The sequence below is a fragment of the Schistocerca serialis genome, chromosome 10 (assembly GCF_023864345.2).
Source record: "Schistocerca serialis cubense isolate TAMUIC-IGC-003099 chromosome 10, iqSchSeri2.2, whole genome shotgun sequence".
Lineage (NCBI taxonomy): Eukaryota > Metazoa > Arthropoda > Insecta > Orthoptera > Acrididae > Schistocerca > Schistocerca serialis.
In genome coordinates, this window is record NC_064647.1 from 118,578,205 (window position 1) to 118,595,087 (window position 16,883).

At 39.9% G+C, this 16,883-nt stretch overlaps 1 protein-coding gene across 4 annotated transcripts in view; it reads right to left on the reverse strand.

Annotated features, from left to right (window-relative positions):
• LOC126425019 (uncharacterized) overlaps window positions 1-16,883 on the reverse strand; it is a 334,609-nt gene that overhangs the window by 249,582 nt on the left and 68,144 nt on the right. Inside the window, exons 6-7 of one of the 4 annotated variants that reach the window (XM_050087927.1) lie at window positions 14,602-14,808; window positions 10,889-11,662 (exon numbers count right to left, since the gene is read on the reverse strand). The exons of the other annotated variants lie outside the window; for them this stretch is intronic. Of the exons in view, the coding sequence (XP_049943884.1) occupies window positions 11,567-11,662; window positions 14,602-14,808 (303 nt within the window). The 3' untranslated portion in view covers window positions 10,889-11,566. Of the gene's footprint in view, window positions 1-10,888; window positions 11,663-14,601; window positions 14,809-16,883 lie in introns of those variants that run through there. 4 annotated transcript variants of the gene reach the window in all.

Here is a 16,883-nt window from a genome sequence, read left to right on the forward strand (position 1 = left end):
GCACTGATTTGAGACTTTCTGGCAGATTAAAACTGAATGCCAGACCAGGATTCAAATCTGGGACATTTGGTTGGTGTGTGTGTGTGTGTGTGTGTGTGTGTGTTTTAGAGAGAGAGAGAGAGAGAGAGAGAGAGAGAGAGAGAGAAAGAGAGAGACGGGCGGGGAGGGGGGGGGGGGGGGGGGGAGGGAGGAGGCTTTACTTGCCACATCACACGCCCACAATGCCTCTCCCTGGCATTCAATATTGCACTAGACTGAATTTATCCAGAAGTAATAATGGACTGCCAGCATTAAAAAAATTACTGGTATACTGTTGGTAATTGACAAGTGAGGTTGATACCCAAATTCCTGCTAGTATGTAGCTCCATCTGTGCTTCAAATACATATATTGATCACATTCGCATCACTTGGGGAAGGTGAAGCTAACTCATTCACTCACCGTTCTCTCCGCATGGGATTTGTGTGTTGCACAGGGTTTGCTTCCTCTTATCCCCACATCCTTTTATCAGCATACACATAATAGTTTGTACAGAATTTTCTGTTAATGAATTTAACTATGAAGGTGTGACAATTCATTTGGAAGCCTGTGGAGCGTGTCACCTAGAACTTATTACACAGAAGTGGACTCATTTTGATGCCTCGAGATGTGTCCTATCAACCTAGTTTGTCAGCAAAACTGAGCCATAAAGCCATTTTCTCTCTGATCTGATTCAGTAACTTATTACGCAATCTACATGGCTAACCATTAGCAGTCTTTTGTAACAACAAATGCTTCAATTTTCTTCTTGTTTACAGTTTTTATTGTTTATCTTTCACTTCTATGTAGAAAAGTAAGAGTCATGGTTTGTTGGGCAGATGATCCTAAAGGGTAGTTTCAGCAGTCTAATCAGAGGAAAGTTTTCCTCCTGTGCACACAACAGCCCCCTTCCTTGCAACATGTGAAACTTGTGTCTTAAATGTATTTGTTGAGTGTGGCTGGCTGACATGATGTGTGAAAGCCAGTGCTCTCGCACAGCCCACTCTTCTCAAACACTCCAAGGGGGCCACTGAGCTCGACATCCATCATACAGTGGTTGGTAATATGTCTCAACTCATGCCATACTGCAGAGTTTTGGAATCTAACCCAGAACATTGGTGCAAACACTGATGATCAGAAACTTTACACCACTATCTCACAGCTCTCCAACAGCCAACTAGTACTTTTCAGGCAAATACACTTCAGTTTTGAGAGTTCCAGAACCTGTACAGAAAATTGGGATAGAGAGCAACATAAACATCGTTTCTGCCCTTTTTATTGCTCATGGAAACCACACATTGCATGTTGTACCACCATACAGTGGTGGTGGTCCAGATTGCTGTACACACCGGTACCTCTAATACCCAGTAGCATGTCCTCTTGCATTGATGCATGCCTGTATTTGTTGTGGCACACTGTATTTGTTGTGGCACACTATCCACAAGTTTATCAAGGCACTGTTGGTACAGATTGTCCCACTCCTCAACAGCGATTCGGCATAGATCCCTCAGAGTGGTTGGTGGGTCACGTTGTCCATATACACCCCTTTTCAATCTATCCCAAGCCTGTTCAATACGGTTCATGTCTGGAAAACATGCTAGCCGAGCGATGTCGTTATCCTGAAGGAAGTCATACACAAGACGTGCACAATGGGGGCGCGAATAGTCATCCATGAAGACAAAAGCCTTGCCAATATGCTGCCGATATGGTTGCACTATTGGTCAGAGGATGGCAGCCATTATGGCGCCTTCATTGACCACCTGTGGCGTATGTCTGCCTCACATAATGACACCCCAAAACATCAGGGAACCTCCACCTTGCTGCCGTCGATGGGCAGTGAGTCTAAGGTGTTCAGCCTGACCGGGTTGCCTCCAAACACAGCTCCAACAGTAGTTTTCTTCTTCTTCTTCTTCTTCTTCTTCTTCTTCTTCTTCTTCTTCAGTAGTGCTACAGCCCTTGGTGAGCATTGGCTTCTTCAACAATCTTCCTCCACACTTCTTGGTTATTTGCTGCTCTATTCCACACGCAGGCTCCCATACTAGTCATATCCATTATTACCTTGTCAATCCATCTTCTTCTAGGTCTCCCTTTTCGCCTAACTGAATGGATCACACCTTTCATTATTTTATTTGGAATTCTATCCTCTGCCATTTTCTCCAAGTGTCCTAGCCATTGTATTCGCTGTGATTTCACAAATTTTACTATGTCCCTGCCTTGTATAAACTCTTGTAATTTGGCATTGTAGTGTATTCTCCAGCCTTCTTCCTCCATTATTGGCCCATAGATTTTGTGTAGTATCCGACAATTGTCTGGTTGAAGGCATATGCAACACTCATTGGTCAAGAGAACATGATGCCAATCCTGAGTGGTCCATTCAGCATAATGTTGGGCCCATCTGTACTGCACTGCATGGCGTCATGGTTGCAAAGATGGACCTCGCCATGGACAATGGGAGTGAAGTTGCGTATCATGCAGCCTATTGCAAACAGTTTGAGTCATAACACGACGTCCTGTGGCTGCACGAAAAGCATTACTCAACTGTGTTGTCAGGGTTCCTCCGAGCCATAATCCGTACACAGTGGTCATCCACTGCAGTAGTACCCTTTGGACGGCCTCAGCGAGGCATGTCATTGACAGTACCTGTCTCTCTGTATCTCCTCCATGTCTGAATGACATCACTTTGGTTCACTCAGATGCCTAGACACTTCCCTTGTTGAGAGCTCTTCCTGGCACAAAGTAACAATGTGGACATGATCGAACCGCAGTATTCACCATCTAGGCGTGGTTGAAGTACAGACAACATGAGCTGTCTAACTCCTTCCTGGTGGAATGACTGGAACTGATCAGCCGTTGGACCCCCTCTATCTAATAGGCACTGCTCATGCATGGATGTTTACATCTTTGGGAGGGTTTAGTGACATCTCTGAACAGTCAAAGGCACTGTGTCTATAATAGAATATCCACAGTCAACATCTGTCTTCAGGAGTTCTTGGAACCGGGGTGATGCAAAACTTTTTTTTTTGATGTGTGTACGTTCAGAAGAAACTTTTTAACACCTAAATTTATATTACATGTTAACATATTTCACTTTTTTCAGAAAATATTTTTCTTGCCAATGTATCAGTTAGCACTTTATACCCTCTTTACTTTGGCCATAAGCAGTTATTTTGCTGCCCAAATAGCAAAACTTGTCTACTACTTTCAGCATTTCATTTCCTAATAGAATTCCCTCTACAGCACCTGGCTAATTTCCATTGCCCTTGTTTCACTTTCACTGCTGTTCCATCCTGCATCTCCTCCTCTGAAGACACTATCCATTCTGATCAACATATCTTGCAAATCTTTGATGGAGTTATAAAGCCATTCTGAACTGTCATTCATTTTCCAGTTTTTCGTTAGTTTTGTTTATTGTTTACTCAGTGTAAACACTGAATAATACTGGGGATAGATTACAACCCAGACTTGCTCTCTTCTTAAATGCTGCCTCCCTTTCACAACCTAGGATTCTCAGGACTGCAGCATGTTTGCTGTAGAACTTTGTAATTTCTATGTGTGTATTCGAGTTAACATTGTGTCCGCCCCCGGTAGCTGAGTGGTGCAAGGCACGGGAGCTCAGCGTGTTCAGTCAGAGGGTTAGCTGCCCTCTGCAATTAAAAAACTGAGTGAATGAAACAACAAGGAACTTAAATGGATGTCGTAGGATGTCCACCCCGAACAAATGAAACGAACTATAAAGAATAAAATGAGATTTTAAAAAAAGTGGTCAGCACAACAGTGTGTCAATCCTAAGGGCCCGGGTTTGATTCCCGGATGGGTCGGAGATTTTCTCTGCTCAGGGCCTGGGTGTTGTGTTGTCCTAATCATCATCATATCATCCCCATCGACGTGCAAGTCGCCAAATTGGCATCAAATCACAAGACTTGCACCCGGCAAACGGTCTACCCAACAGGAGGCCCTAGTCACACAACATTTACATTTTTAGTTAACATTGTGAAAAGTTTTTTTCTAAATCTGAAGAGGCTTTTGATTTAGGTTTGTCTTCCTTAAACGTATGAGATTGCAGTATAGTTCCCTTCGCACTGTACCAAACTATGTTCTATATCATACTGGAAGGTTTCACTGGGGTGTACTAGCTATTCAAAAAATGTCTGTTCCCCATCGGTCAGCCATGTTGTTGTGGACTTCCACATTTGTCACATGTAGTATTATCCCACTACAGCACACTCATCTCTTTATCCATTCATGAGGTGATAGAAGCTTTATTATTCTCTTATGTCCTAAGTGTAAGGAGTAGATGAAAAAATAAGGTGTAGGTATGGCTCCATAAACATTCCCGGTGTAATAATTGGTTGTATCCATGTCGGGTCTCCAGCCGGAACACATCGTCATCTGGACACAATATTTTGGCAGTCCACTTGCCCGCCATCATCTTCAGGTGAGTAGGCCGTAGCGCACTTACTCTCTCTCTCTCTCTCTCTCTCTCTGTCTCTCTCTCTCTCTCTCTCTCTCTCTCTCTCACACACACACACACACACACACACACACACACACACACACACACACACACACACATTGTGTCCAGATGATGATACTTTCTGACTGGAGACCCGACAGGAATACAACCAAAGGTGGATGTAATATGTTATGAAAACAACACAATTAAAAAAAAGAGTACTCCAGTTACACTCCACGCATTCCAGTTCTTATTCTTGTTGACACTTATAGGATATAATGACTGAATGGATGCAATTGTTACTGTAGAATGTACATAGTGCCCCGTATTCTCCAAGTGAAAATTACACAGTCTGTAGGAGACATCAACTTCAAAATTTTGAAATAAGGAATGAATTGTTGGAAATAAATTCTTGAGACTGTATGAGGTCTTAAATGAGTTAAGTGTGTTGGATCCACATTTATAAACTTGCTTTTGTTTCACTTCTATTGGTTTTCTCCCTATGAGTCTACATTTAAAAGGGGTATTCATACAGGTTCAACAACAACCTTTTTTTAAAAAAAACATTGGACCATGAAGCTTGGGAATGATTCACTCCTCCTCTAAATATTCTATGTATAATTTTCCCCCCCAAGGATGGATGGCTTGACAGCGTATGTCTACAACCTGCTGGTAGCAGTCTTAGCAATCCCCTGATAGAAAGTTGAAGAGAAAGCCGGTGGTATACAACAACACATGAACAACTGGTGTATACAAAATAAAATTAACAGCTGCACCAAACAAAACACTAAGTCCTACTTAAAAGAAGATTCATTAGAAATCAATTGATGAAACTTGGAAACAGAAAAACAGCACGAAAACAAATAACAAGATACCTGGATATTACGACTAAGGATTTTCCTTCAAGACCCACGCAGAAACTACAGCGGACAAGGCCAAGAAAACTGCTACAAAACTGACAAGCATAAACCCTACAGATTAAAGACTACCACTAACACACATGCTAATACTGTGAAACCTTTTGAGTCCACTATATGCTTTGTGGCAAGTACATGGGGACAAATTCCACCTGGTGACGAAGGTAACTGCTGTGAGGCATTGCAAGAGAGGTGTGCTCCTAAAGTTATCAGGCACATTTAGAAGTGTCTCTGTAAGCCTTCTGTGTTGTTCTCGGTGTCTTTCCACTTGACATTATCATTATGCATTGTTCTGGAAAGTTTTAGATGAAGTACAACAGGGGAAGAATGACAACAATCACGGAAGAAGACATCACCAAAAAATGCCATCTTAAAAGATAGTTGATAGATACTTGGCAAAGAGAGTGTGACACATGCAGAAAGGGCCAGACAGACTAATTTCTTACTGAAAGTAATGAAAAGATTAAAAATACAATGCAGTACCTCAAACTGTAGAAAGACATATTTCCTAACCGGACATGGTTCTTATCCAATGTACTTACATCGGACAAACATCCATCTGAGTCAAGAATATTTATCTAGAGAAACTGGCTCACTTGAATATGTAATACAACACTGTGCAACACATACACAGGCCAGATGATAAAGAGGATGACACACGACAACACATACAACTCCATCATGAATCCAGCCCAATGGACAGACTTGGGTAAAACAGAGGACACTAGTTCAAGAATATTGCAAGAATAAATGCAAGAGAGTGACTGTATACCCCTGTATCCAGATGAAACATAACCGTAACACTAAATGACAGCAGTAATTGTAGAGGAAATGAAACATCATATGGTGATACAGAAACAGAAGATATAGGAGACACTCAAAAAGACAAAGTAACACAAAACAAACTTGGCTACAAAAGTACATAAATACACAGAATAAAATTAGAGACAGATATATGTTCAAACGCAGCTACTCAGACACTTGCAAATGTAGCAAATGCTGGCCAGAAATGAGCAACTCCATGATCCCATTTCAAAATCTGTCTCTCTGACAAACTCCATCATGGTCTGACAGAATTAAATGCTGTAATGATTGTCTTCACAGAAGTGTTTCATGATGTTCTACAAAGAGCAACCAGCCATTGTTGCCTAAGTGCCGCTTTAAAAGCATAGCTAATTTAGTGAACTAACTCTTAACAAACTGTCAAACTACATATAAAACTTTTGGGGTTTGGGGGTGTAGATTACACAACTAATGAGGAGGTACTGAATAGAATTGGGTAGAAAAGAAAATTTTGGCACAGGCTGACTAGAGTAGCAATTACACTACTGGCCATTAAAATTGCTACACCACGAAGATGACGTGCTACAGACGTGAAATTTAACTGACAGGAAGAAGATGCTGTGACATGCAAAAGATGAGCTTTTCAGAGCATTCACACAAGGTTGGTGCCGGTGGCGACACCTACAACATGCTGACATGACGAAAGTTTCCAACCGATTTCTCATACACAAACAGCAGTCAACCAGCGTTCCCTGGTGAAACATTGTTGTGATGCCTCGTGTAAGGAGGAGAAATGCGTATCATCACGTTTCTGACTTTGATAAAGGTCAGATTGTAGCCTATCATGATTGAGGTTTATCGTCTCGCGACATTGCTGCTCGCATTGGTCGAGATCCAATGACTGTTAGCACAATATGGAATCGGTGGGTTCAGGAGGGTAATACAGAATGCTGTGCTGGATCCCAACGGCCTCGTATCACTAGCAGTCGATATGACAGGCATCTTATCCGCATGGCTGTAACGGATTGTGCAGCCATGTCTCGATCCCTGAGTCAACAGATGGGGACGTTTGCAAGACAACAACCATCTGCACGAACAGTTTGACGACATTTGCAGCAGCACGGACTATCAGCTTGGAAACCATGGCTGCGATTACCCTTGACGCTGCGATTGTGTACTCAACGACGAACCTGGGTGCACGAATGGCAAAAACGTCATTTTTTCAGACGAATCCAGGTTCTGTTTACAGCATCATGATGGTCGCATCCGTGTTTGGTGACATCGCGATGAACGCACATTGGAAGCGTGTATTCGTCATTGCCATACTGGTGTATCACCCGGCGTGCACTGTCGGCACTTTGAACAGTGGACGTTACATTTCAGATGTGTTACGACCTGTGGCTCTACCCTTCATTCCATCCCTGCAAAACCCTACATTTCAGCAGGATAATGCACGACCGCATGTTGCAGGTCCTGTACAGGCCTTTCTGGATACAGAAAATGTTCGACTGCTGCCCTGGCCAGCACATTCTCCAGATCTTTCACCAATTGAAATTGTCTGGTCATTGGTGGCCGAGCAACTGGTTCGTCAGAATACGCCAGTCACTACTCTCGATGAACTGTGGTATCGTGTTGAAGCTGCATGGGCAGCTATACCTGTACACGCCATCCAAGCTCTGTTTGACTCAATGCCCAGGTGTATTAAGGCCGTTATTACAGCCAGAAGTGGTAGTTCTGGATACTGATTTCTCAGGATCTATGCACCCAAACTGAATGAAAATGTAATCACATGTCAATTCAAGTATAATATATTTGTCCAATGAATACCCGTTTATCATCTGCATTTCTTCTTGGTGTAGCAGTTTTAATGGCCAGTAGTGTAGTTGATAGGATACATTCTGAGATATCAAGGGGGGATTGGAGGGAGGGGGAGTCTGGGGGAGGAGGGGGGGGGGGGGGGAAATCATAGGAGGAGACCAAGAGATAACTACAGTAGGCAGATTCAGAAGAATGCGGGTTGCAGTAGTTATTTGGAGATCAAGAGCTTGCAGGATAGATAGGATAGATCAGCATGGAGAGCTGCATCAAATCAGTCTTTGGGCTGAAGAACACAACAACAACGAACAGACAAGTCGAGGCATGTCATGGCCAGACAGAATGCAGCCTGGCAGTGTGGCTCAGGCCACAGCATTCAGCAGCAAGGGAGCCATAGGGTCAAGAGCAGCTGTCTGCAACGACTGATGTTGCTGTAAATGGACTGGCAGAAAAATAACTGGCTATTTTTTTCTGCAGTCAGTTTGAGATATTGGTTCTCCCCATTTTCTCAATAGTGTTTCACAAAAAACATTTGTCTTCCATCCAGCCCCCCCTCCCCCCCCCCCCCTTTCATTTCATGAAGCATGTCCAAAATATCCACATCTTGATCAAATCTGCCAGTAACAAATATGGCAGCACCACTGTTCGATGTCTTCCTTTAATCTGACCTTGTGAGCATCCCAAACAATTTAGCAGTGCTGAAGAATGGGCCATACTAGTTTTTTTTACAGGAAGAAAACTTTCATAAAATTCTCATAATAAACCAAAGTCCATAATTTGCCTTCCCTACTACTCTCCTTACGTACTTGTTCCATTTCATGTCACTTCACAAAGATGTGCCAACATATTTAATCAACATTACTGTGTCAAGCAGCACACCACTAATTCTGCATTTGGACATTACAGGATAGTTTTTACAGCTCTTTTACATTAACTTATATTTTTCTACATTTAGAGCAAGCTACCAGTGATCACATAGAACAGAAATTCTGTCTAAGCCATCCTGTACCTTTGTAGAGTCACTGAACAACAATACTTTCCCACACAGAACAATGTCATTAGCAGTCATGGACTGCTGCTCACCCCATCCCTCAGTTCATGTATGTATATAGAGAAGAAGAGCAGTCCTACAACATATTCCTGGGGCACTTGTTGACAACATCCTTGTTTCTGGGGAAAACTCACCACTGAGGAAAACATACTGGGTTCTACTACTTAAAAAGTCTTCAAGCCATTCATGTATCTGGTAACCTATTCCATATGCTCAGACGTTCATTAATGTGTAGCATGATTACCTTGGCAGTAGAGAATTTGGCAGGATCACATAGGGCACATTATCTTTGCATGAAATATCTGGTCATAGTGTTACTTCACTTTATATTTTAGTTGTAAGTTACAAATTTCATGCAGCAGTTAGGTGGTCATACAAGGACCACCACCTTACCATATTAAAGCCACAAAACGGAAAAAAGTAAAGACAATATTGTGTGCATGACACCAATATGAAGATAGAAAACTTAGGGGAATATCATCCTCAATACGAAGAGAGAAAACTTAGGAGAATATAATCATCTGTGTATTGAACTAGAGTCTGATGAAACAGGCTTCTGAAGTATTTTTGTACATCACATGGATGTTTTGAGGAACTGCACCTTCTGATAAAAGGAAGCACTAGGAAGTGCACAACAAACTGGAAGAAAACAACTGAGACGAGGCAATGACTAAACTTTTGTTTGAGGTAGGTTTCACCAATTGTGGTGTCAATCTACTCACATGAAATTCAAGTACACTTTTCCATTTCAGTTTTGCTATACCATATGAAGGAAAATACTGTAAATACATTATTACAAACATAAGGCAAAAACAATGCTGCCACAGAGTTTTGAGAAACATTACTTGTTTTGCATCTTTGTTGGTATCAATAAATCCGATTAAGCTATTACAAACTTACACCTTGTTGGACACTTTGGTCATTAAGTTGTCTATTCATTCTACGACCTCAATTTATTTTATCCTTTTCCAGGTATTTGATTGTATGTGACAGTCACCAGTCTCTAGTTTTTTTCTTTTTGATTGAGATGTTACACAACGTCAGAAATCGTGAAGAAAGTATGCCACACAATTGGGAATACCCTACAGCAAAGATACTCACCCACCTACACCTACATTAAGTATGCAGAAAATATAAGGATTTTTAGAGCTTTGGTGGTTTCTGAACTGCTGTGGAAGCACAGATGGGAAGCACATGAAGTTAAAATTCGCAGAGGACAGTGGATCTTAGCTGTTCTGCTAAAAGCAATTCTATATACTCATTCTCCTGGCAACGGTTGGCCCATCCCATCCATGTTGTCCATACCTCTTTAAGGAGGTATGGGCATCACAGTGACAACACTACTTTTGAGAGTTCATATTTGTATCAAGAGAATATTGGTGGAAAAATTATTCCACCTTCAAAGCTACTGCTGAGTACAGATATTTCTGTTTTTTGTGTTTTCGTGGGTGAAGATTTTGCATTTCAAGCTTATTTACTGAGACAATATCCCAAACAAGCGATAATGAAAAATGCAAGGAAGAAGCAACTGATTACCTGACTCAGACGAGCCACTATTTAGTGAAAAATGCCTCTGGTATATTGGCTATGAGATGGCATACGCTTTTAAGATCCACAGAAACAGATGTTGAGAAGATATAAGCTACTGAAATGCAATTCAGCTACTTCCAATTTAGCACCAAATTATGTGATAGACATTTTATTATTACTAAAGAAAACATGGTTAGCTGTGATTACTTTAGAATGACTCACGACTGTACTGAAGAGTTACTCAACACACCATAATTTAAAGTTACATTAGACTGGAGAAGGTTAATATGAGTGAAAAGAAAGGCTAGCAAAACTTTGGGCCAAGTTCATTGTATTTCATATTCGCAATTACAAAGACAGGAGCTTTACAAAATATTGTTCTTACTTCTAAATGATTACATTTCTGTTACTTATGTGACCAATTTGTTACTTTCAAAGTTTGGTGATGTTAGAAGAATTCATGTCCGAAGGTACATTGTCAGCTGCTCTGCCAGTATTTATAACACTACATGTAGCAAGTTCACCGAGATCAGTACATGCGAAGTCTGTTGAAAGACATGGAGAAACATGTACTGGAAGTTGCTCAACTACATAAGCTCAGTTTCCGCAAAGTTGTACATCATGTTTAGCCTGTGATCAAACTGCCAGACGTTTGCATGGTTTTTCATAGCTTAAAAATAAATGATGTACAAAATCATGCATTGATGTTTATTTTGACAAACTTAGCGCACATTCTATATCAGAATTTGGTCCCTCCTTCCCCTAGGTGATTTCTTTCATGCTTTGGGTAGCACCAACCAATGTCCGTGCAATTCTTCCTGTGGTTGCTCTTCATGATCAGTTGTTAGCATCACCGTATGAATGAAATCTTTACAATCTGAAAATTCAATTGTGTGTCTTTTGATGTCACCTGTTACTGTATCGCTTGAAGAAGGAACTTTTGATTTTTCTGCTCATGTTTCTAACATACAGTGCCAGAACCTTATATGTTCACTCCATGGTCACAATTTGTACATATTTTTACTCAGGTCAGTGGTATCTTTTGCCAACATTTTGTGTTTCATGTATGCGTCTCTTAAGTTCTTCCAGGGTCTCAGCTGCAAACAAAAACTGTTATCAGAAATGTATTTTTTTTTTATAATGAAAAACAAAGAAAAAAATAAAAAGGTACATGATGGGTATTTCAAATTCCTCTTATGGTATGCTGCTGTTCCCACATAAAAATTTGAACTTCTACATCACTATACAATGCACTAGTATTGAGCATTCATCCTGTGAAATTTATAAATTATTCTTGTCACTTATTATTTTCTTTATTATCAAATGTATTGCTTTAAACTGTATTATGAAACTATTGGGTGGAATAACATCTTTGGTTCTTAATGTTAAAAGCCAGTGTGGAAATAGTGCAGCTCATCATCATAAATCCCACATGGGATGAGACACTTGATTTTCATTTAAATGAGAAACATAATTGCCTTACATGCAGTCTGATTTCAACACAAGAGGAGGTTCTCTCTCTTTCAGTTTTCTACGATCAGTTTTATGTTTGGATTTCAGTGTTGTGTAAATACTTTATGTATATCTTCCAGATGCTGTAAGTTGTAATACACACTAACTGATTTCTAGTACTTAATACTATACAAGTGCATTTTGCTGCATTTGATGTACTGCATGTGTTGAAATTAAAATTTTCGTTAAAATGTTTACCATTTTGACCCAGTTTAGTACCTATATCTCTCCATGCTTCTGCCTTCTTCAAAACATTCTTGTAATCTGCATCATTTCTATCATACAAAAAGTCATACCGCCTCAACAAGTTTTTCTGCTTCCACAATTTCTGCTGCATGCACTACACACTCATCGAAACCATAGATTTGCCTCCTGCCACTGCTCCGTCAGCCATTGGTATGAGAGCACAGCAGTTACATGTGCCAGCAGGTGTACATACCCACTGAATGTGGTGGCAAATCTGCATTCTAAGACAACTTGGCAGTGGCCACAGCATCAAGTCTGTGGCTATTGCACCAAAGCCACCCTCAAACATTTCAGTGACACGGCAAGGTGGCCGAATGCCACGCCATCGATCTGTATTTTGTCTCACCAGGTCTTTAGAAGTGTTTGACACTACAACAGCAAAAGGGCTCAAATGACAGCTTTGAATTTTTATTTCTATAATAAGAAATTCAGTTTTTAATGTATTTCCATCAAGCTTTGTGACTTTTCCTCGTCTCTTCTACTTTTTAACAGTAGACTCCTAAAATTTGCTGAATTTTCACTATTTCATGAAGTTATACTCAGAACATCAGGAGTGGTAAACTTACTTCTGGCAAAACTCCATTTTAGAATACTTTTGTTCTCATATTCACAAAGGTTTTTGTGTTTAATTTTACACTGGTTCACAATTGCTGCTCAAATGATGACATATGAATTGCCAGAAACATTTCCACGCTGGACATTGTAACATATCTTTTCAGTCATATTTTGTGTGTTGATGTTGTTACTCGCATCATATATTGTTGTGTCTTAATACTCATTTTCAATTATGCTGTGTGAGCATGGTCTTCCTAATGAAGAAATCTTGAGTATTCTAGAACACTCAGATACTTAATCAGAAAGTGACCTATGAGATTGAAGCAGTGATTTTCTGCCAGAAAATATCTCAGGAGTCAAATGACACAACAGTCAAGATGGCAACGAGAGTTGGAACAGGGTGGAATGGAAAAGGGCTAACACACCACTGCCCGGAAGAATGGCTGCTTTGAAAATCCTGAAGGAGTTTGACGGGGCACTGCATATGCCTGCCACTGAGTGGATGACTATCGGTGCCTTCAGACTTCCTTTTGAGGAATAAACATTGCGTATCATCAAAAAAATTTTCATAGAGTCAACTGCTCAGAATGAAATAAAAACCATCACTTGGACAGTATCACTGGAAGGACTGGAGGTAATGATTTCACAATCAATAGGAGCTACATGGGCTATGAGGGTATTTCAGTCATTTCATTCTGTAAAGATCTTGGCTCTATTTTGGCGAGCCTCAACATGCACCGAACCTTGGCCCTCAGGTGGGTGGAGAGGAGTTTGGGGACACAGTCTTGCTCATGCACAAGTCAGCTTACAACAGTGCCATATGTGATCATCTGTGGATTAATAGTGAAGTGCGTATGCAGCTTTGGTGCCAAGTAGTTTGTGGAGGTTTCATCAGTTATAATATCTTGTATCGTGTGTGCACAATTAGTACATTAGTTGCAGCCATCTTTTGTTCAAATATGGATGGAACACTTATCATTACCACACTACAGCAGCAACAGCAGGTATTGCAACTATGAAAATGAACACAAATAAAAGAAAACATGGTACTTGGGCGAAGGAGTAGAGATATCACCACAAATCATACTTCTTTCATTAAAGAAAATTTCTCTGATGATTACTGAAACTGTTTTAGAATGGGCAGTGAAACATTTGATATACTGCAGGACATCATCAAGGGCAAAATGAACCGGAGGGACATAATGATGACTAACCGCATTTCTGCAAAGTCACCTCTTACAGCAATTCTTCAGGTTTTTGTCATCAGGTTGCTCCCTCACAGATTTAAAATATGCCACAAGAATTTCCACATTGTTGCTGTCTAATATACTTCCAGACATGCAAAGCACTTTATTATGCACTGTGGCCACAGGTCATGAAGGTAAATAAGTAAAAGTATTAGTTATTGTACTAACAATTATTTTAAAATTGCTGATAATTACATGACAGAAAACTCACAAAACATCCAGTGTTTTAGCAACATCATACCTTAATAACTAGAAAAAAGATTTACTACAGGAAGTAGTGCTCTGATCTAGAATGCAAGTGTTAGAACCTGCAGGTGTAGAAGGAGACAAAGGAGAAATAGGCATTGAAGCATGAGATGGTGCCGACAACAGCCTGACTTTTCATTTATTATTTTCACACAAATCATCTGTGCAGTTAAACTTCTCAGCAAACATTGCTTCAGCACTGAAGAAATTAAAAATTCAGCATATATTGCCTGTGTAGGGTCCATCTGTTTTAATTTCTTGGCCACATTAATTCCCACTGCTTCGTGTTCATTTAAATGATCTCTCCTGATCTGCGGCACAGCACTGGTGCATGTGTTCATCATACCAAAGCTAGCTGACACACTATGTTCCTGTTTCTTCTTTTCTGGCAGTTCTGACAAAGAAATATGTATAGGTTCTGCTTTTTGTTGCTTTCCCTGTAAAATTAGAAATATTACATTATTTTTTTTTTTTTTCTACAACAAATGAGGAATGGATAGACATAGCCAAAGGATATGAAGTGGCAATTTTTAAGCTGTGGAGGAGCACTAAATGGCAAACATATACACACTGTGCCACAATCTCACTCTAGAGCCCATTATTTCAATTACAAGAATTTTTGGAGTGTCATTTTATTCGCTTTGGTAAATGTGCATTACAAGTTCATATTTGTTGATATAGAGAAAAATGGAAGAATATCTGATAGATAATTTCTTGAATACACAGAATTCTTTCATGCAGTAAAGGAGGAACTGTTAAATTTAACAAGTAACAATGAAACTATAAAGAATTTAAATTTTGTTATTTTGTCATGAAACTTTTTCATTGACAGAAAACTTTTTAAAACCTTATTTCAATGAGAATTAGATTTTAACTACAGAGTGTCACATGCTTGAAATGTGGAAAATATTTTTGGCATAACAACATCATGATTTAGAATTCTGTATACACCAACCAACATGAAAATCGAAAAGATAAAGTATGTCATTTCCGCCATTTGTGTGTTACACAAACGAATTGAGTATACATTTCTGCTATGGCACTGGACAGAGATGTTGTAGACTGTAGATTGCATGAGGGTGACTGGCAAAAAGGTGCAATGGAGCTTGATTTGTGCGAAAATAATAAATGAAAAGTCAGGCTGTTGTCAGAGCCATCTCGTGCTTCAATGCCTATTTCTCCTCTGTCTCCTCCTACACATGCAGGTTTTAAGACTTGCATTCTAAATCAGGGCACCACTTCCTGTAGCTTGCAGTCTGCAGTGTCAAGAAATACAACTACATGAGCAAAACACCCTGATGAAGCTTATAAGATATATTTTGTTTCAAAAGGAAGGGTACCCTAGCAGGAAGACACATTACATTCTGGAATTGCCTAATGTGTTCCATTATACAAGAGACTGTAAAGTAAAAGATGTAATGTTGTTCTAATTTTTTTTTTAAGTTTCACTGTTATAAAATAGGCTCTAGTTACTGTACTCTAACTACATAAATTCACAGCTCTTTACTCAGTTTTTCATCCTGTCATTCAGTGTGTTGACTACTACCATCAACTATACCTTGTTGACATCATCGTCTTAACAGTCAATTCCATTACCATCTTCACAGTCACAGAATTCTATCTACACCCACAAAAACATCCACATTCAAATGAACTGCATCCTCTGTACATTAAAGCAAGGCATAGTACCACATAGTTTGTACATAAATATCATCAAGAGACCTGAGTTACACTTACTGTCAGAAATTTTTCTAAGTTCCTTTCTAAACTTTTTTAAAACAATGCCACAATTCACTTCAGGGAAAACTGGTTTGCAAACTGCAATCAATTTATCATAAACTCCACTCTTTAAATTCTTATTTATATATTCTTTGGATCTCACTTTCAACAAGAATTATTGCCCTTTGTACACATTTATAAACTGTATCAAAAAATACTTGGTCCAGCAACAGGAATCTGCCATGACTGCATCACATACCATGTTGTGGGGAAGGCTAACCAAAGACTGAGTTTTGTTGGCAGGAGACTTGGAAAATGTAACAGATCTACTAAGAAGACTGCCTACACTATGCTTGTCCATCCTCTTTTAGAATACTGCTGCGCGGTGTGGGATTCTTACCAGATAGGACTGACAGAGTACATCGAAAAAGTTTAAAGAAGGGCAGCACGTTTTGCATTATTGCGAAATATGGGAGAGAGTGTCACAGAAATAATACAGGATTTGGGCTGGACATCATTAAAAGAAAGGCGTTTTTTGTTGTGATGGAATATTCTCACGAAATTCCAATCACCAACTTCCTCCTCCAAATGCGAAAATATTTTGTCGATACCGACCTACATACAGAGAAGTGATCACTACGATAAAGTAAGGGAAATCAGAGCTCATATGGAAAGATATAGGTGTTCGTTCTTTCCACGCACCATACGAGATTGGAATAATAGAGAATTGTGAAGGTGGTTTCATGAACCCTCTGCAATGCACTTAAATGTGATTTGCAGAGTATCCCTCTAG